Here is a 22,654-nt window from a genome sequence, read left to right as displayed (position 1 = left end):
CTTTATTCTCTTAGTAAATGAAATCAGGAATCATGATTTGATATAAATCACATCCATCCCCTATAAAGATACTAAACTCCTTTATCATTGCAATTTTGAATTTTCCAAAGGCCATCAGCAACCTGAAGTAGAAGACAGAAGCCACCAATGAACCATTTTCCTGCTCTTGCCCTATTCAGAGTCTCTGCATTTTTGTTCAGAGTCCAGCTCATTTTGACTGCTTCCTAAAGTCCTAAGTGAAAATAGTTTCTTTTTCTTTTTCTTTTTTTCCCTCAAATTGGCCCAAAAGGAAAAAAATTGAAGTGAGAAGAAATAATTTCATCTTGTTTGAATTGCCAGGTTACATACATGTGAACAACTTTCATCAAAGGGGAAGTAATAGAACAACAACAAAACAAAAAAAAAAGAAAGAAAGAAAGAAAGAAAAATATTCAATGGGTTTCTTTCTCTCTCAAGTACTTTATAAAAAGTGCTTTTCTTCAATGCACATTAAAGTGAACATAAAGAGATTATTCAGTATCCCACTTTATGGGGAAAACAGTTTGGAGGTACTTTAGTTCCCACAAACTCTTTAGTATCCATCAGAAGTGTGCTTCCATAATTGTAAAATTCACTGTAAGCTGAAGTTTGTTTAATCATTGTTCCTTTTCAATTTGCCAAAAAGGTCAAAGCACTCAGAACCGTGCCTGCACATTTGTAGCATACAACACAGAGCAGTAGAATAGGGTAGATGGGATCTGTTAATTATTCAGACAAAGAAGGAAAAGTCAAATGGGATGATTGTCCTATGTTAGGGAACTCATTGTTTCCAAGAAAATTAAATAGGGAATTTGATCAAATCTGAAACTGAAAATTCATGAAGTTTCAGAAGCCCACCCTTAGGAAGTTTTCAACTTATTTCGAGACATACTAATTCAGAAAATATTTTTTAAAAGAGCGATCCTCTCCTAGATTTTCCTAAGTAAGGTTGATCCAACTTATTAGAGATATGAGAGATACATAAAATGCCTGACTCGTGATTGAGAGTATTTTATAACAGCTCAAACAACCAGGCTATACTCAATTTAAAAGTAAAACAAAAGAATTGAACCTGCAAGAAATTAACATGGTTTTGAAATAGATGTTAATAATAACTGATAATCCAGGGTATATAACCAGTTAAAATTTTTTGAATGTTCAACTTTGCAAAAAACCATTTGGTCATCAGAGGAACTAAAATGATTTTTTTCTGAGTACTAAATTAAGCTTTTTCTTTATAAACATATTTTAATGAACCCAAAATATCCCACATGAAAATACAGAAAAAAATAGTATTTTAAGCAAAATAGAAGTTCAAATACACAAGAAAGAAGCTGAGTGAGAGAAATGAAAGTTAATTTAACATAAATCATACTTCCACTACCTGTAACTCCCTTAGAATGAGATTAGTAAGAAAATTCCAGTTTAATCAGATTTAAATATAAAAATGTCAGTTGTATCCTTGGTCTCCTAGTCCTGTGCTTCGTGAAGCAATAATATCATACCTTAAAAGCCTTTCAATTTTAAGGAAGCATTATTATATAAAAAAATAGGGGTCAGAAGATTAGGACATACTTGCTTTTGACAGTAGCAAAATGAGCTACCCTTTTTGGTTTACTTAATTACAGAGTTTTCCCATTAAAAATATATTCTTTAAATTATAAAAATACTTTCTGTGGTAATATTTGTTGACACATTTCTGATCAGAGCCTACCAAACTCTAAAAAAATAAAGCATACTTGAAGATGTAGATACAAAATTCTCAAGGAGTCACTTAAAAACAGTTTCCTTCCTGTTCATATAAAAAAGCAGTCATCTTTATGCAGTCTCTGTAGCTCCAAGGAATTCCATTTCTACAGCCGCTTTTGGCCTTGGGGCTGAACCACTCTTCTTTCGAAATTCGGCAGCGATTTCCTCAAAAGACTTTCCCTTGGTTTCTGGAACTTTAAAAAACGTAAACACTATAAAGGCCAGGACCACCCCAGCAAAGAGGAAAAACACATAAGGTCCACAGAAGTCCTGGATGAAGAACAAACACAGAGCTCCAATTAGCAGCGGTTTGACCCGTCTCCTGCTCGGTAAATTTGCACCGCATCAGGCTACTTACCGCAATGTACTGGAAACACAGAGCTACAAGGAAATTGCAGAACCAGTTGCTGAATGCAGCTAGTGCTAAAGCGGTGGGGCGTGGTCCTTGACTGAAAAACTCGGCCACCATGAACCAGGGGATGGGGCCTGGTCCAATTTCAAAGAAACTGACAAAGAGGAAGATGGCCGTCATGCTCACGTAACTCATCCAAGCAAACTTATCCTGAAGAAAAAAGCAAAACAAGAACAAAAGTGGGGCTGGGCTCACTGGCTGCTGTTTCCTTTAGCTAAGTGACTAAGGTGGACACAGCTCTCTTCCTAATGTGTTTATGTTCTGTTGAGTACAAAATATTCTAGTCTCAGACTATTCTAGTCTGAGACTAGAATATTTTTGTCTGGATAGTCCTTATATTAAGGCAAATCATGTAGATTTAGAGTTTTTGTTTTGTTTTTTGGTACACAGCATTGAACCCAGGTGCCCTTAATCTCTGAGCCACACCTCCAGCCCTTTTTATTTTTTAAAATTTTGAGATAGGGTATTGTTAAGTTGCTAGGGCCTCACTAAATTGCCGAGGCTGGCTTTGAACTTGCAATTCTCCTGCCTCAGACTCCCGAGTGCAGGCGTGTGCCACTGCACTGGCTGGATTAGATTTTTTTAAAAAATATTTTTTAGTTGTAGATGGACACAATGCATTTATTTATTTATCTTTATGTGTTGCTAAGGATCAAACCCAGGGTCTCACACATGCTAGGTGAGTGCTCTACCACTGAGCCACAACCCCAGCCCCTGGATTAGATTTTTTATTTGATCCTTATTTGCTCTTTCCTATGAAAGATCAAATATCCTTTGCTCCTAATTATACCAAAGTAGCTAGGCAAGGTGTATTTTTCTTGTGAAGTGGTGGATGAGGACCCTGAGTTGGGAGAGGTTCAAATACTCACCAGAGAGGCACAGGCAGCCATGTGCAGAGCTAGAATTTGAATCTCATTGGAGCTGACTCTAAAGCCTATGCCCTAACCACATGACTACACTACCTCCCTGGAAAACAAGTGTAAGTGACACACTGATATTTAGTCTAAAGTGAAGAAATGAGTTCCCCATTTAGTCTTCTTATATTATGTGCTGTCCCTCTGGCTTTATTCCATAAACCATTCTGAAATGTTTTTGACATTGGAAGCACTTTAGCCTGGAACACAGAGATGTTATTTTATGATAACCAAACATCTATCCAGACACCAAAACTCACCAGAAGAACAAGTCCCAGTGACATGAAGATGGTACAGAAAAACATCCCACTCATTCCAATTAGAAACAGAGAGCGCCGCCCTGCCTTCTCCACAAGCAATACCTAGGAAAGTTTTGGAAAATATTATCTTAGTTTTGTGAGTCACAAAATCTTGCCTTTAAATCAACTTTATTGCAAAAGAGGTCATTTTAATTTATACAGTAGGGGAGGAGGCAGTGTTGTTATTACATTTTATAGATGTGAGACTGAGGCAGGGAGGGACTCTGGCCTCAGGTGGCAGAATTGACTCAGTGAACAGGGATAATTAACAGATATCTGTTTAATTTGTTTATATTGATTTAAATAGGCCATTCTAGAGATAGAACCATAGTGTTACCACCTCTCTAGGATTATCCCCTTGAGTACAAGAGTCAGAGGCTGTACAGCTTGCATCTCTCCCAAAAGATTACCTGTACATTTAAAATGTGAAAGATCTACATTAAAAAGTGACATTAATTTCTCTCCTGGTGATTAAGTTACTGTTGCAAATGAAACAGGACAGCTGCTCGGGTATCAACTTTTCCATCCAGCTTTCTCACTGCTTAATAAAGTCAAATTATGACCACTCACCTGGCAACATACAGAATTTGATCATTGTACCAAAATAGACAGGTCTGCATTTTTCTGGTGCACTTAAATGTACCTGGTATTAGAAGTGAACTATGCATTTAAAGAGAGAAAAATTTAAGGCAAAGGGTTAGAGTGCTTTTCTATTCTAATTGAGAAAATATGTCACTGATTCCTTTGAGTCTGGGTACCTTTGCATTAATGGTTAAGATTTACAATGAACCAAGACCAACATTTGTTGAATATGCTCTTGCCTCCATGATCCATGGAATACTACCAAAGCTGGTAACATGCACACTCACTCACACACAAACACACCTGTCACAATTTCTCATCTTGGTGAGTAAATCAGTTAGTTTCATCATTCTATCAATAAATTAATAGCAATACAAAATGCTTAGTATGGCGAGCTCTAGCTCTGAAAGTACCTGAGAAGCATTTCTTTTTTTTCACCTACAGTGAAAACCCTTTTCATCTAAGAGACACATGCATGTCAGAACTTCAAATCACTTCAGATATGATGATAAGCAAAGGGCCCACATTTAAGTATTAAGGAAGAAGTAGAAAAACAAACCTTTCTCAAATTCATCAAATATCAGTATACATTTTGATTCTTTAATTCTGACTTTCAAAGCTGTCTTGATGATGCCATGTCAAGATACTGGGAAAAATAGAAACATTTCTTCAGGAATAAGGGCTCTTACTATATGTTTCTTCTGTTTCTAAAACAATGTGTATTTACTGGATAATAAACCCTAAAACTGTATGTCCTGAAAATTGAGTTGGACTGTCTCCTTGAGACTGGGTATTCTCTCAGGGATGCCTGTGACAAGGGTGAGACATGGCCAGTAGCTGGAGACATCTGTCCCACCTAACATTCATCTTTGCCAGACTCTGTGCATCATTCACATCCCAGGTGGTACCTAGTTAGAGTTTGGTAGCCACTCCTGATGCCCCAGACCCACCCTGCTTCCCAGTTCCCTCCGCATTTCTTCCTAATTTGTTTTCTCTCTCAAGATTATAGGCTCCCTTCTACCAGCTCATTAGCATGAAAGAAAACATGGAATATGGAACATATTTCATTTTGTTATTGGGAAAATCTCTTTTTCCCAAACACTAATTCAGAAGAAAACAGATTGATTATGTTGCTTCCAAGCTGGTGAAATATTACTATATTATCAATAATATATTATCCCATTTATTTGAAAAGAATGCACAGGACTTGGTAGCATTGGTTAATTCTGGGAAGAGAAACTGGGTGACTAAGTTACCCTTCTTTTTGTACTATTGAACTTTAAAATGACTTTTCAAAACAAATATAATTAAAATTTTAAAATGTTACCTGTAGGCTTGGAGAGTTAATGAAATGATTTGAACTGATTTTTTTTAATAATGTCACTTATCTGCTCAAAATTTTTACAGAATAAAAGGATGAGCTCCAGAAGTTATGTTCAAAATAATTAAGAAACTATTATAAATACAATGACTCCTCCCACACCAATGAGATTGGGTGCAAAGTGCAAAAATAAAATTTTAAGGAATGTTTCTCTCAACATCAGCCTGCACGGGACCCAGGCTCACAGTAGGACCGGGTCCATCCTGTCACTGGCAGACACCCGATGGAGCCCAGCCTCCAGCACAGGACCACACCTTCCAACCAGCAGACTAACACAGGAGATCAGGCCCAGACCAGATCTGCCCTCACGGACTGACTTGACTTGCCGGGCAAGTCAGAGTTCTTCCCCACCACCACCACCTGGGAGCCCAAGCCTAACTCACTTTCATCTTGGGACACTGCAGTCATCGCCATAGACTACCCCATGCAGTAGCCCCCACCTTTTCCACAACAGAAAGGTCCTAGACACAGCTGCGCCTCAGAGCAGGCATCCCAAAGAGAGTGTAAGGCAGACCCTTTCAGCCCCATCTCTGTAAGTCATTGCGTCATCTTGGGGCACCTCCACTATTATCTTGAGTTACTTTGGCTATTGCTGCCACCACCTTTAGTTGCAGTAGCATACGCTGAGGGATACCAACAGGGTCTGGAAGCCCAACATCAAAGTGAGGTACAGACAATATGCACAGATACTACAAGAATATAGAGTAGAAACTGTAAAATCTCAAATCCACACTGCAAGAAAGGAAGACACATAGACAATACGAAAAAACAAGGGAGGAAAGTTCCCCAACAAACCAGGATACTACAATAACAGAACCCATGGACAGAGAAGTTGATGAAATGTCAGAGAAGGAATCCAGAAAGTTCATAATTAAAATGATCTGTGAATTAAAGAATGACCTAAATGAGCAAGTACAGTCAAAAATTGATCACACCAACAAAGAGATAAGAGAGCAAATACAGGTAGCAAAAGATTACTTCAAGAAAGAGTTAGAAACCCTGAAAAAATACCAGTCAGAAATACTTGAAATGAAGGTTACAATAAACCAAATAAAAAACTCAATAGAAAGCATAACCAACAGACTAGATCACTTGGAAGAAAGAATGTCAGATAACGAAGACAAAGTATACAATCTGGAAAATAAAGTTGATCACACAGTGAAGATAGTAAGAAATCATGAACAGAACATCCAAGAATTATGGGACAGCATCAGAAGATAAATCTAAGAGTTATTGGGATAGAGGAAGGCACAGAGTTTCAAACCAAAGGAATGCACAATCTCTTCAATGAGATAATAGCAGAAAATTCCCCACGCATGAAGAATGAATTGGAAAACCTAATACAAGAGGCTTACAGAACACCAAATGTACAAAATTACAACCTACACCATAATGAAAACGCCTAGCATACAGAATAAGGATAGATTCTTAAAAGCCACAAGAGAGAGGAATCAGATCACATATGGGGGAGATCAATTTGTATCTCAGCAGATTTTTCTACCCAGACCCTCAAAACCAGGAGATCATGGAACAACATATAGCTCTTGAAATAAAATGGATGCCAACCAAAAATCTTTTTTTTTTTTGAATTTTGAGATTTCTCATTTGAAGATAATCTTAGTGCTATTAAATTCACAAATACGCTAATTTAAATACCCAATCCTATTTATCTAAAACACACATTTCAAACATACAAATATCTATTCTCTCCACATGTCAGCGCCCATTCATATCATGGTTTGGAAATGGGGAGAATAGATTCCCCTTAAACTGCCAAGTCAGCAGGTGTTTCTTTACAGTTAACTTTAGCAAAATTCATACAAAATAGTAATTAACAATGATCTTTACTGTTAACTCACAAGGAAACACCTTCAAAACTGCATTTTGTTAAAGTTTCTGTACTAAAATGTAGAAAAACTGAACTACACAAATATTGAAAAGTTAAAAATTCCTTAATTTTTTATTCCTGGTACCACTACCACAATTTACAGGGCAATATACCTGATGTAATGAAAAGAAAAAGAAAAAAGACAAAGCTACAACAGATAAAAGACCTCAGGAATGTACATCTAATTGACACTACATTGCATTAATCAATAGCTGCACTTTTTGCAAACTGTGGCTATGACAGTCCTGAACAAGAAGGGTTTCCTGTTTAAGCTGCAGTAACTTTTCTGACTATGGATCATCGTTCCTTCTGTGGCAGATTTTTACAGTTCCTCTAATGCATTTGGGACGACTGTCTCAAAGTAACCTGCAGCTTTCCTGACAACTCCTCGCTCTCTCTCCTACTAAGAACTGTAGCCCTTTTCTGCTGTTTTTAAAACCTTCTGCTACCATATCCACCACTTCCACCACCAGATCCATAACCACCACCATAGGGACTGCCAGAGCTTCTTCCACCAAAACTGCCCCCCTTCATGGGTCCATAATTTGATTGCTGTTGTCCACTGTAATTTCCAAAGTCATTATAGTTCCCACCACCACCATAGTTACCACCACCAAAATTTCCTCCTTCATTGTAACCATCATATCCTCCTCTACCACCATATCCACCACCTTGGTTTCCATATCCTGGTCCACCACCACCATAACCTCCTCTACTACTATAACCAGGACCACCACCATAGTTGCCACCATCACCTCCAAATCCATTATATCCACCATCACCTCCTCCATAACTACCTCTGCTGCCACCACCTCCACCACCATAGCCTCCTCTTCCACCAAAGTTTCCACCACGGCCAAAGTTACCTCCACCACCTCCAAAGTTTCCTCCACGACCCATAAAGTTGCCAGATCCACCTCCACGACCTCTTTGTGATCCAGCAGACTGCATCTCTTGTTTAGAAAGGGCCTTTTTCACTTCACAATTATGCCCATTAATAGTGTGGTATTTCTGAACAACAATTTTGTCAACTGTATCATGATCATCAAAAGTTACAAAAGCAAATCCTCTCTTTTTCCCACTCTGTCTGTCTTCCATAACTTCTATGGTTTCAATCTTGCCATACTTTTCAAAGTAACCTCTCAAATTATATTCTTCTGTATCTTCTTTAATACCACCAACAAAAATTTTCTTCACTGTTAGATGGGCACCAGGCTTTACAGAATCCTCTCTAGAAACAGCTCTCTTTGGTTCCACTATACGCCCATCAACCTTGTGTGACGGAGCACACATTGCTGCATCCACCTCTTCAACACAAGAGTAAGTCACAAAACCAAAGCCCCTGGAACGTTTGGTTTGGGGGTCTCTCATTACCACACAATCTGTGAGTGTGCCCCATTTCTCAAAATGTTCTCTTAAACTATCATCTGTAGTTTCAAAGCTCAGACCACCAATAAACAGCTTCCTCAATTGCTCTGGTTCCTTTGGATCGTGGCCCTCGAAGCCATCTGCGGCATTTCTACCGGGCCGCCTCCTGACTGCTCCTCCAATCCCGCGCTCCTTCTCAGTGGCACAGCGAGGCGGCGGCCATTGCGGGCCAATGCGCCATTTCGTAACGTGGCAGCGGATCAATGTCAATGTGGCCCCAAAAATCTTATATCCAGCAAAATTAAGCTTTAGATTTGATGATGAAATAAAAATCTTCCATAATAAACCAAAGTCAAAAGAATTTACAACTAGAAAGCCTGCACTACAGAACATCCTCAGCAAAATATTCCACCAAGAGGAAATGAAAAACAATGATGAAAATCAGCAGAGGGAGGTATTACACTAAAGGAAAATCTAATCAGAGGAGGAAACCAAGTCACGATAAATACCAAAAATGGTTGGGAATACAAATCATGTCTCTATAATAACCCTGAATATTAATGGCCTAAATTCACCAATCAAAAGACAGACTAGCAGATTGGATCAAAAAAAAAAAAAAAAAAAGACCCAACAATATGCTGCCTCCAAGAGACTCATAGGAAATGACATCCACAGACTGAAGGTGAAGGGTTGAGAAAAATCATACCACTCATAGTGTATATTGTATCATAGTGTTTATTGTATCCTTCATTTCCCCACTCATGGACTGGGGAAGCAAATAGGGGTTTCCATCCTCATATCAAATAAAATTAAAGTTAATAAAAAGGGATAAAGAAAGACACTACATACTGCTCAAGGGAACCATACCAGACACCAAGACTTGACAATTATAAATATATGCCCCAAACAATGGAGCATCTACATTAATCAAACTTTTCTCAATTTCAAGAACCAAATTGACCACAACACAATAATTCTGGGTGACTTTAACACACCTCTTTCACCACTGGATAGGTCTTCCAAACAAAAGCTGAACAAAGAAACTATAGAACTCAATAATACAATCAATAACATAGACTTAACTGACATATATAGAATATTTCATCCTTCAACGAGTAAATATATTTTCTTCTCAGCAGCACATGGATCCTTCTCTAGAACAGACCATATACTATGCCACAAAGCAACTATTAGCAAATATAAAAAAGTAGAGATACTACCCTGCATTCTATGAGATCATAATGGAATGAAATTAGAAATCAATGATAAAATAAGAAATAAAAGCTACTCCAGCACCTGGAGACTAAATAATATGCTACTGAATGAACAAGGGGTTGCAGAAGATATCAGGGAGGAGATTAAAAAAATTAGAGGTGAATGAGAACACAGATACAACTTATCAAAATCTCTGGGACACTATGAAGGTAGTTCTAAGCGGAAAGTTCATTGCATGGAATTCATTCCTTAAAAGAAGAAAAAGTCAACATTACAAAAAGTTAACATTACATCTCAAAGCTGGAAAAAGAACAAATCTACACCAAAAGCAGTAGAAGACTGGAAATAATTAAAATCGGAGGTGAAATCAGTAAAATTGAAACAAACAATTGAAAAAATTGACAGAACAAAAAGTTGATTCTTTGAAAAAAATAAATAAAATCGACAAACCATGCTATCCATGCTAACGAAGAGAAGGAGAGAGAAAACTCAAATTATTAACATACTGGATGAAAAAGGAAATATCACAACAGACACTACAAAAATACAGAAGATAATTAGAAATTATTTTGAAAACTTGTACTCCAATAAAATAGAAAATATAGAAGGCATTGACAAATTTCTAGAGTATATGATTTGCCCAAATTGAATCAGGATGATATGCACTATATAAACAGATCAATTTCAAGCGACGAAATAGAAGATACCATCAGAAGCCTACCAACCAAGAAAAGCCCAGGACCGGATGGATGCACAGCCAAGTTCTACAAGACCTTTAAAGAAGAACCAATACCAATACTCTTCAATTTATATTAGGAAATAGAAAAAGAGGCAGCATTTCCAAACTCATTCTGTAAGGCCTATATCATCCTGATTCCAAAACCAGGTAAAGACACATCAAAAAAAGAAAACTTCAGATCAATATATCTAATGAACATAGATGCAAAAATTCTCAATAAAATTCTGGCAAATTGAAAATAAAAACATTTCAAATAGATAGTGCACCACAATCAAATGGGATTCATCCCAGGGATGCAAAGTTGGTTCAACATATGGAAATCAATAAATGTAATTCATCACATCAATCATATGATCAATCATATGATCATCTCAATAGATCATATGGTCATCTCAATAGATGCAGAAAAAGCATTTGACAAAATACAGCACCACTTCACGCTCAAAACACAAGAAAAACTAGGGATAATAGGACCATATTTCAACATCATAAAGGCTATCTTACCCCAGGCCAACATCATTCTAAATGGAGAAAAATTGAAATCATTCCCTCTAAAAACTGGAACAAGACAGAGATGCCCTCTTTCACCACTTCTATTTAACATAGTTCTTGAAACACTGGCCAGAGCAATTAGACAGACGAAAGAAATTAAAGGGATACACATAGGAAAAGAGGAACTCAAACTAGCAGTACTTGCCAATGATATGATTCTATACCTAGAAGACCCAAAATGTTCTACCAGAAAACTTCTAGAATTAATAAATAAATTCAGCAATGTAGCAGGATATAAAATCAACACCTGTAAATCAAATGCATTTCTATATATCAGTGACAAACTTGCAGAAAGGGAAACGAGGAAAACTACCCCATTTACAATAGCCTCAAAAACAACAACAACAACAACTTGGGAATCAACTTAATGAAAGAGATGAAAGATCTATATAATGAAAACTACAGAGCCCTAAAGAAAGAAATCAAAGAAGACCTTAGAAGATGGAAAGATCTACCTTGCTCTTGTATAGGCAGAATTAATATTTTCAAAATTACCATACTATCAAAAGCACTATACAGATTTAATGCAATTTCAGTCAAAATCCCAAAGACATTCCTCATAGAAATAGAAAAAGTAGTCAAGAAATTCATCTGGAAAAATAGGAGACCCAGAATAGCTAAAGCAATTCTTAGCAGGAAGAGGGAAGTAGGTGGCATCACTATCAGACCTTAAACTATACTACAGAGCAATAGTAACAAAAACAACACGGGATTGGCACCAAAACAGACTGGTAGACCAATGGTACAGAATAGAGGACACAGAGACTAACCCACATAACTACAGTTATCTTATATTAGATGAAGGTGCCAAAAACATACATAAGAGAAAAGATAGCCTCTTTAACAAATGGTGCTGGGAAAACTGGAAATCCATATGCAATAAAATGAATTTAAACCCATTTCTCTCACCATGCACTAAACTTAAAGAGGATCAAGGACCTAGGAATAAAACCAGAGACCCTTCATCTAATAGAAAAAAAAGTAGGTCCTAATCTCCATCACGTGGAACTAGGCCCCAACTTCCTTAATAAGACTCCTAAAGCATAAGAATTAAAATAAAAAATTAATAAATGGGATGGATTCAAACTAAAAAGTTTCTTCTCAGCAAATGAAACAATCTGTGAGGTGAATAGAGAGCCAACATCTTAGGAGCAAATCTTTATCCCTCACACATCAGATAGAACACTAATCTCTAGGGTATATAAAGAACTCAAAAAGCTAAGCACCAAAAACAAAAACAAAAACAAACAAATAACCCAATCAATAATTGGCCCAGGACCTGAACAGACACTTCCCAAAAGATGATATACAATCAATCAACAAATATATGAAAAAATGTTCAACATCTCTAGCAATTAGAGAAATGCAAATCAAAACTACTCTAAGATTTCATTCACCCAGTCAGAATGGCAGCTATTATGAAGACAAACAACAGTAAGTGTTGATGAGGATGTGAGGGAAAAGGTACACTCATACACTGCTGGTGGGACTGTAAATTGGTGCAGCCAATACAGAAAGCAGTATGGAGATTCCTTGGAAAACTGGGAATGTAACCACCATTTGATCAGTCTATATCCAAAGGACTTAAAGATAGCATACTACAGGGACACGGCCACATCAATGTTTACAGCAGCACAATTCACAATAGCTAAACTGTGGAACCAACCTAGATGCTCTTCAGCAGATGAATGAATTTTTAAAATGTGGCATATATACACAATGGAATATTACTCAGCATTTAAAGAGAATAAAATAATGATATTTGCAGGTAAATGGATGGAGTTTGAGAATATAATGCTAATTGAAATTAGCCTACCCCAAAAAACCAAATGCTGAATATTTTCTTCTGATATAAGGAGGCTGATTCATAGTGGGGTTGGCAGGGGGAGCATGGGAGGAATAGACAAACTCTAGATAGGGCAGAGGGCTTGGAGGGGAAAGGAGGGGGCATTGGGTTAGAAATGATGGTGGAATGTGATGGACGTTATTATCCAAGGTACATGTATGAAGACACGGATGGTGTGAATATAATTTGTATACAACCACAGATATGAAAACTTTGTGCTCTATATGTGTAATAAGAATTATAATGCATTCTACTGTCATATATAAATTCCAAAAAAATTAATAATAGTAAAAAAAAGAGTTCCTCTCTAGTTTTTTTTCAAATTTTGGGTTATTCAGTCTTGGCAACTCAATACTTTATATAGAAAATCTTATTGGTCACAAGTGTTTGAATAATAATCTTCATATTGTGAAAAGATGATACAGCAGTATCTATAAAAAATATTATTCCAGGAGACAAAAAGGGCATATAGTCCCTTGCATTCCATCCCAGTAACAGACCTTCTTTGAGAGTGGCCTCTTGGCCTGAGCAGGTATTATCTCTGAGTTATTTCTACAGAATCCCTGGTGTTCTGTTGCTATTTGTTCTTCCTTCTCATTCCAAGGTTAAGCACTGTTCAATGTGGTCTAGACAAACCTGCTTTTTGGTCTAGATAACCAGGCTGTAATTTATTGACCACTCCAAGGTAATAGTTGAAAGTTCATATTCAAAGAATGAAAAACAAGTATCTAAAATAAGTGGAGTATAGTATTATGACTGACACAGAAAAGCACATTTTTTAATACCTTTGTTTTATTTATTTTTTATGTGGTGCGGGAGATCGAACCCAGTGCCTCACGCATGCTGGGCAAGTGCTCTACCACTGAGCCACAACCCTGGCCCAAGCACATTTATTTTTAATATTTTTTATTCAAATATTAAAATGGGCCAAATTATCCTCACTTTAGAGTGAATTATATTAGCTGGAAGTTTTTGTCTTTGTTGTTTACTTATTTTATCTTTTAGATTATGTTAAATATTGTCATCAAGATGTTGAATCATTCCTTATATGCAATATTTGGTTTTAAGAAGAACTTATGACCTCTTTTTTTGTAGTAGTTGCAAAAGGATCAATAACACTTCTAGTTTTATACTTCTACCCCACCCTCTAAAGCACATATAAACCTCTAATGCATCACCAGAAGCTACTTCCTTGGGAATTACCTAGAACTTCTGTCCAATGACTTAACATCATAGGAATTTCCCAAGTTTGCTGAATTCTGCTTAGAGGCCAAGATATCTGAGAGTAACTTGTCTATTATTTTTAAATGTTCTCCCCAAGACATCATGATGGAAAAAGTATTTCAAACATGGAAGGAGAGTATCCTGGGTAAACTATGCATACTGACTCTACATATTGATAGAAATGACAAGCTGCCAGCCAGTCCAAGGGGTTTAAGTATAAAGTGATGAAGAAGGAACGAACGGAATTTCCTCTGTGCCTCCCAGTAAGTTATTCTTTCACTAAGAGTTAATTGAATGGCATCCCAGAAGTGGGGTGAGCCAGTGATTCACATTCTCAGTTAAGCCTATTGGTAGTGCAATAGTTGGCTTATTTACAGAGAGGACTTTTTGCGTGACCCATTTAATTCTACATACCCACTGCACGTGGACAGAAATCATTGATCACTTTTATATCACAAGTTTTTCCCTCCATTTCTGGACTAGAAAACAAGCAGTGTTTATCTAGGGTATCGACTTACAGAGAAAACAGTGAAAACCAGGTTGATGGCACCAACTCCAATGGTTGCATAAACAGGTTTGCTGATTCCAGCTGTCTGAAAAATGCTGGTTGAGTAGTAGAATATCTGCAAAGTACAAACAGTTTGGCCTTAATCAGGAAGTCTCACACTCATGTCTTTAAGGCAAGAAATATTTTAGGTTATTTGTTTTTCCATGTTCCTCTAGAGCCATAGTCCCTAGAACTTCCTAAAGATTTTCTCCACCCTCTCTTTCCAGAGTAGATAACAGACTTCCTTTAGCATTTAAAGCTTTTGATTGCTTAAAAGTTCTCCTTACATTTACAGTTAGAAAACTTTGCTACTATTTTTTAAATTTGTAGACTTTTTGTTAAAGTATAACACATATAAAAACACACATAAGTGTACAACTGAATTAGTTTTAATGAATGGGTCACACCTGTATAACCAGCTCTTAGATCTGGAAATGAATCATTGAACACTCTGCAGAAACTCCCTATTTGTTCCCTCATCCACTGTCCTGAAGAAATCACTCTCCCATCATCTAACGTTATAGATAAAGTTTGCCTAGTTTTGTACTTGATGATGGAACCACATAATATGTACTATTTTTTGTCTGCCTTCTTTTGTTCACAGTTACCTTTATGAGTTACCTTATTGTCATATTTGCAGACTGTTCATATCATTACTCTATAGAATTTTGTTGTATTAGCACACCACAATTTGGTTATTCAATCCACTCCTGATGAATATTTAGGCACTAAGGGTGATTATGAATAGTGTTGCTCTAAACAGTCTAACAGTCCTTTTGGTGAAATATGTAATCATACCTATGAATAGACAATTGCTGGACCTTAGGGTATGCATATGCTCAGCTTTGGTACAAATGGCCAAACAATTTTCAAAAGAAGTTAGGACAGTTTTATGTGCTCATCATAATGTGGGAGAGTTCTGTCTTTTATGATTAATCCAGAATTTTCCACTAATCTCAGTAGGAATGGAGAAATCAATTTCACAGCCCAATAGCTTTTTTTAAAAAAAATTTAGTTATGTTTATATACTTCTAATAGTCTTTTAGATCATTGTGTTATTCCTCTGTCACTTTTCCCCCACTCAACATGTCCTGTTTCTCGTTCCTCCTGCAGAGAGGACTAATGCAGGAGAACTGTGCAGACTGTTCAGTGAGCAGTGGCTATACTACTATCCTACTATTTTTAGGCTGCTCCACAGCCTCAGGGCCAACATTTTCTCAATACCTCTTGAAGTTAAGATCCTGGGATGGAAGATGAACCAGGAAGTTCAGAAAGATTAAGTATTGTCTAGTGGATATACAGGCAGAACTGAGACAGGGGATATGAATTTGGTCTGTGAGTTCCAAAGTTGTACACAGGTAAACATCAAGATATCTTACTAGAGACTATATGAAAGAAATATTGGTTTATGAAGTGAGGTTTATCTCAGGTATCCTTTTACTTCAACAGATAAGAATTACTTTCTTTGTCTCCTCCAAGACTCTGACCATCCATTAGTACCCCTAAATTGTCTCTTGTGGATCTGGGATTGGCTCACTAGTGATAGAAACCTAATCCACATAATTTAATATCAATAGATGAGGGCATGTGATTTTCTTTATCTAATTTCTTAACAAGTGCTTACATTTTTCTTTTTCTTTTTTAAGTACTTTTTAGTTGTCAATGGATCTTTATTTTACTTATTTATATGCAGTGCTGAGAATCGAACCCGTGCCTCACACATACCAGGCAAGCACTTTACCGCTGAGCCAAAACCTCGGCCCCCTTACATTTTTCTTCTAGTGGTTAATTTAGTCTGCATGATACAAGGGTTTCTTTGTGTATTTTTTATCAGCACATTATAACTATACATAGTAGTGGGATTCACTGTAACATATTTATACATGCACACAGTGTAACAGTAAAGGGTTTAAAATCAGAACCTAAAAGTTTGATACTACCATATTTTTCAATCACATCTTATCTACTACCCTCACTCATCAATATTATGCCAACTCATTCTATTGTTTATTTTTATAGGCTGTCTTCACAAATAAAAAAGTTTCTTGATGGCAAGAAACTGTTCTTTGCATCTAGCTATCTGGCATCCTTCATTTAAATAAAAAGAACCATGGACTCCCTTTTTCCCTCACTATCAAAAATCCTAAATTTCATTCTCACCTCTGGAAGCCTCTTGTAATTTAGGGACCTTCCCCCTTTGGAAATGATGATTATTCTCCTTTTCTCTCATTGCATTTCCTATGACTTTTGCCTTTTTGTCTCATCTTAATAGAAATAAATCACCATTGAGTACTGATATTTTAAAGAATTGCAACCTATTTTAGAAAAGAAAATTTTCACTTAATTTTCTGTTGTAGTAACACTTGATAGCTATGTAGTAACACTTGATGTCAATGTTTTAAAGCATCCTTTAGTTATTTAAACTTTAACCTCTTTCCTTCTTAGTTCGCTTTGTGTTCTTAAATTTAGAAGATATTCTCAACTTACCCCATTGATTCCAGAAAATTGCTGAGCCGCATGCAGCATCAATGACACAATGATAGGCTGTCTGTAGCTAGAATCAGTGAAGAGCTGAATTATGGAGACTTTCTGCTCACTTGATGCTTCTTCTTTTTCTTTTTTCATCTCATTTATGTCTTTGGTGACATCATCACTTCCTCTGAGTCTTTTTAAGCCTGTTCCCCCAAATTATCAAGTTGAAACAACTCACTCAGATCAAAACAAAAATTAATTTATTTTTACTGTGTTCATGAAACAGCTATAGTGCTGCATGTCCCATTCTATTACTTTATAGCATGGGGGTTGGAAATTCCCTTTTGTTAAATTAAATCCTGCTCTTTGATGTAAAAAGGCAGAACATTTGGCTTCATCTTTTGACAGAAAACTATGATCCTCATTATCATAAAAGCATAAATCTAGGCAGTCTTTTGGAAGTCTCTGGTTAAGTCCCTTTTGTGGGCTTTAGTGCATGCTTACAGGTGTGATATGGCACACACCAGTCCTATCAAAGTGATTTTGCACATTCTTATTACATGTAATTACTGACTTCATTTGGAAGTCCCTGTTAATAATTTTGCTAGCAACCATTCATACACACTGTTTGGTGTTTCAAAAACAATAGAAAGCTGGTATTTCAAAAACAATAGAAAGAAAGAAAAAACATCTACATACTCACTTTGCTTTGCTTTTGCTTCTTCTTCCAACGTGATATAAAGATATCTGGGGCTTTCTGGACAGAAGAAGAGTAGCAGAAACTGGAGGAGGGCCCGCACAGCAGACAGGCCAAGCAGGATGTGCCATAGATCATGATTGCCCAGGATAAACTCAAGGCCAACAATCTGAGAGGATAAGGAGGAAACTTATCAGCTACACAATGCTCTGCATCTGCCTTCTACAATTTGTTGAAAAAACACATTGGCTATTCAGTAGTAATCCCTAACAGTCCTGGTTCATGTAAGCACAAGTTGGAAACCATTACATCTAATCTTAACCAAAATAGGGACAATTTACTTGGCAAATAATTCAACTGGGCTTGTTTGTATTAACTTCATTTACACATTTAGGCTGGGAATCAACCCAACTTTTAAAAAATACATTTGATATCTAAAGCAACATATGGCTATAGTCTCTAGGCAACCAGATGGAAAAATACTGTATTAAAATCATACATAATTTTGGGGCCTTGTTCCAAAGTTTTTTTTTAGAAAACATTTCTTGGGGCTGGGATTGTAGATCAGTGGTAGAATGCTTTCTGAGCATGTGTGAGGCACTGGGTTCAATTCTCAGCACCACATAAAAACAAATAAATAAAAAATAAAGGTTAAATTCTTTAAAAAAAGAATGTACAAAAAAGAAGAAAATATTTCTTTTTAAATTGCTTAGATTATTCAGCAACCCAGCTCCTTTATTCCATTATAGATAGAACAATTGCTTAGCGAAAATCAGCTTTATGAATCCTATTTCAGAGATCTTTCTGGATGATTAAATATGAGGTTCTAAAACTCCCTCTGAGGCCATAGGGTAGAAGGGAAGGAAAGAACCATTGGAACAAGAGCTCCTGTAATCATCATTTGCATGCTAGGTTTCCAAGAAAGATGATCAAAACAAAGGAAACCCATGCAGTAAAAACATGAAGTTTCCTATTTTTTGAAATCTAAATCAAATAACTTAATTCCTGAATAGTATTGGAAGTTTCAATTCTAGTGCTAATCCCACCAAACAACTTTTAAGGAGAAAAGTCAGAAGTGGTAATAGTTTAACTTTGAGCTAAAACGCCTGTTTCTGTACCATTTTCACTATTGCTGTTAGTTATACCTAAATAATTAATCTGCTGCTATAATTACAATAATAATAATTATTATCATTATCTTCCTCTGTGCTAGTCTACCATGGAAATAGAAAGGAAAGGAGAAGTGGGTGAAGAAGAGGATGAGTAAAGTGGAGGATGAGGAGTTTTTACCTGACTAATAAGTATGCCCGTGACAATGGCTAGCTGGTGAAAAGTGCCAAGAGCACCCCTGAGCGTGGTTGGAGCAATTTCACCAATATACATTGGAACCAGCCCTGAGATTAACCCTGCATGAAACATGAATATAACAAATGTTAAAGTACACCCAGGAACATTGCAGTAACAATGATATTTGGTCTAAGTACACCCAATATCCAGACTAAAACTCCCTTCCTGCATCCCTTGGGATGAAGGGCCCTTGTCTTCAGCCAAAGACACAATTCATGCAAAACAAATTTGTTAAATTTGTTAATACAACCTTATCAATGAAGGTTGTATACCACCTTATGATGAAGGTGCAGTTGAAAATACTGTTAGAAAGAAATGCTTGGTCATGTATTTTGCAATTCTTCATGGTGTTGTCTCAGTTTTCAAAAAAAAAAAAAACCTACCTTAATGTTTAGTTTACATCATAGTGCCTGAAGTTCTCTTGAGAAAAGAGACTGAAGAATGTTTAAATAATATTCTTAATAGACTCATGAAATTAAAGGAAACTAGGACACCAACACGCCACCCTCACAATGGAGGTGAGAAATGATGTGCCAAGATCCCATGGTATGGAGGGTTAGCATGAGAACTACCAATCTCCACAATGTGGAAGTATGGCAAGGTCCCTGTTGGGGTGGAGAGGTAGGTGGAAGAGTTGGAAGAGTTAAGGAACTCAAGGACTCTTCCCCCAGTTGTCAGAGCAACCCAGCTCCTTTATTCCCTCTACGTATTAGGCTTCAGAAAAGATTTTATTTGAAAAAAGACTTTTGTGCTGTAAAGGAATATGAAAAATTTGATCAGTCATGTTGAAAAGGTGGCATACCCATCCAGCCACTGGCTGATTGCAGTAAAAATTAAGATCTGTCAGAAGGCAATCTCTTAGAGGTTGCCTACTGATTATCAAATGGAAGTGGATGGTCTCTGTGTGAAAGATGCTTTGGCAACTATTTTCAATGTGCATATTTAATGCTCCAAACTCTTAATATCTCCAGTGAATATTTGAATATCTGATATGGCATCTGAACTTCTGGAGAATTTTACATGTGACTATAACATGCTGCCTATTCAGCTTCAATAAGGAAAAAAAACATTTGAGGTTGTATTATCTTTCCATAATATCTAATACTATATCTCAAGATCAAAATGATACAGCTAAGTTCACAAGTCTGAAATAATATGAATCTGAAGTCAAATTATATTTCCTATAAATTTTAGCAACATTAACAGTCAGAATATTAGAAATACTTTACATACAAATTCTGTGCCCTCATCATTCCTTCCCTGCCCCGCTTGGTATTAGTGCATTGAAGGGCAACTCCAGTTTGTGAGAATAGGTTAAAACATCAGCCCAGAACCATCAGAATTAAGGATCCACTGGCCTTGAGAAATTAAATATTTGTCTGTTTTAGTGAGTGAATGTTCCTGCCTTTGTTCAAATCTCTGCTAATTTGTTGCTTCTGGACATTTGGAAAGCTGTATCCAAAAACTAGTGATTCCCATATTCAGACATGAAGTTCCTGGGAGGAGATTTATGAACTTTGCTGCTGCTTTTGCCTGATTCCCTCTCCCTACAGACACCATCTCTTTAATGCTTCACTCAGCCATGCTTGGGATCAGACAGGGCTGGGGTGTATGGTTAAAGAGATGGGTACAGGTGTCTAGGTCTGGTCAGGTATGAGAAACAGAGACAGCCAGGTAGATCACAGGTCAGCACTGGGGGTCTGAGTGCAGCAGTCTTCCACTGTTTACTGCACCACAAAAGTAATAACAGCAGTTTTTGTATATTAGATTCCATGATTAGTGTTTTACATGTATTCTCACAATTACCCTGTAGGGTAGATACTTTCATTCTCTTCATTTCACAGATGAAGGAACTAAGAGTCAGAGTTAAACAATTTGTCTGAGATCAGACAACTAAAGATGCTGCTATTGCGGTGTACAGGGTCCTAAGATAACATCACAATTCCCATTTACTGGTCCAAAACTCACAACTCAGGACCTAACTTTATGCAATTGTCTTTCCCTCTGTGACTTAACCGTAAGCTCAAAAATGTCCCTGCAAGTTAACACATGTGCTGCACAGTGATTTTCAGAAAAGATGTATATATGTGTTTTTGTCACTTACCACAGTAGAGTCCTGATATGCTTCTTCCTGCAATTATAAGAATATGAGATGGTCCCAATTTGGAAAACCCCATCAAAAGAGCTCCAGCTAATGAGAGAATGTTTGCTACCATCAAGGCCTTGATTCTGAAATTTCATAAAGCCAGAATTACAAATTAGGCATCAAAACTTAATAAAGTTATTGGCTTCCAGAGCTTGTTGAGATTTTTTTTTTTACCTGAGTTCAATTATTTTAATTTTGCCATAAATGCTAGTTCAGAAATCTTAAATCAGTATTGTTACTTTGACTCATCTGTGGACCAACGTGTTAACAAAAGTAATATTTATGATGAGACAACCTGGGTTTTATACACTTAATCTCCACATTTTGATAGAGATGATTCACTCACAATGGTGACTAGTTTGATTTAAGATAATACTTCTGACACTTTTCCAAACAGTTAACTAAGTTTTCCAGAAATTGATTGTTTTAAGGAATAATTATCTGGTGATAGATGAATTCAATTTTGTGGTTGTAATCTACAACTTGTTTCTTTCTTTTTGTTTTCTTTCAATGTAAAGGTTTCAGTTGATGTAGATTGAAGAGGAACTTTCAAAGTCAAATTTCCTTTAGTATAAATTATTTTGATAACTAAAACATACTTTTTAAAGCTTATCATAATTATAATTATAATTATCCTCATTTTAACACTGTACACCAGCATGTTTCCAGAATCCATGAATTAATGTCAACCAAGGTCAAATGTGTTATAAAGCTGACAACGGCAACAAAAACATCACTTTCAAAAATAATCATACAAAAATCGCACAAAAACCTTGTTCAAAGTTAAATAGCCAAAGTAAATAAAAGAATCTGACTGGTCAGTATAAAAATGTTTTTGCCATGAAGATATGTAAGCACCTTGCTGTATTCTATTTCATTGTTTCAAACTCTGATAGGTTGGCCTTTTCTAAGCAAATATCTTTAACACTAAACACATTATTTTCTAGAGAGTAAAACTTTAAAATCTCATAGTGAAATGATTTCCCAACAACTATGTGATAGGCTGAATAATGTCCCTCAAGAGTTCAAGTCTCAATCCTCAGATTCTGTAAATGATACCTTATGTGGCAAAAGGGATTTTGCAAATGTGATGACGTATCTTGACATAGGGAGAGTGTCTGATTATCCAGGTGAACCCAACAATGTAATCACAAGTGACCTCATAAGAGGAAGGCAGAAGAGAAGATGATGTGATAGAAGTGGAGATTGAATTGATGCACTTCTAAGATGGAGGAAGGGGCCACTGCAAACTGGAAAA

At 36.6% G+C, this 22,654-nt stretch overlaps 1 protein-coding gene and 1 pseudogene across 1 annotated transcript in view; both read right to left on the bottom strand.

The window, feature by feature from the left end:
* Positions 1 to 1,836: 1,836 nt before the first annotated feature.
* The window catches only part of Slc2a2 (solute carrier family 2 member 2), a 34,018-nt gene continuing 13,200 nt past the window's right edge, over positions 1,837 to 22,654 (bottom strand). The window contains exons 4-11 of the mRNA XM_027942122.2: positions 21,355 to 21,479; positions 19,194 to 19,309; positions 17,910 to 18,072; positions 17,222 to 17,409; positions 14,706 to 14,810; positions 3,354 to 3,455; positions 2,126 to 2,329; positions 1,837 to 2,037 (exon numbers count right to left, since the gene is read on the bottom strand). Coding sequence (XP_027797923.1) covers positions 1,837 to 2,037; positions 2,126 to 2,329; positions 3,354 to 3,455; positions 14,706 to 14,810; positions 17,222 to 17,409; positions 17,910 to 18,072; positions 19,194 to 19,309; positions 21,355 to 21,479 — 1,204 coding nt within the window. The remainder of the gene's footprint in view (positions 2,038 to 2,125; positions 2,330 to 3,353; positions 3,456 to 14,705; positions 14,811 to 17,221; positions 17,410 to 17,909; positions 18,073 to 19,193; positions 19,310 to 21,354; positions 21,480 to 22,654) is intronic.
* On the bottom strand, positions 7,297 to 9,004 carry LOC114098044 (heterogeneous nuclear ribonucleoprotein A3 pseudogene; annotated as a pseudogene).

Source organism: Marmota flaviventris, chromosome 8, assembly GCF_047511675.1.
Source record: "Marmota flaviventris isolate mMarFla1 chromosome 8, mMarFla1.hap1, whole genome shotgun sequence".
NCBI classification, from domain to species: Eukaryota; Metazoa; Chordata; class Mammalia; order Rodentia; family Sciuridae; genus Marmota; species Marmota flaviventris.
The sequence above is the reverse complement of the archived record's forward strand: the minus strand, read 5'-3'. Positions and strand labels throughout refer to the sequence as shown.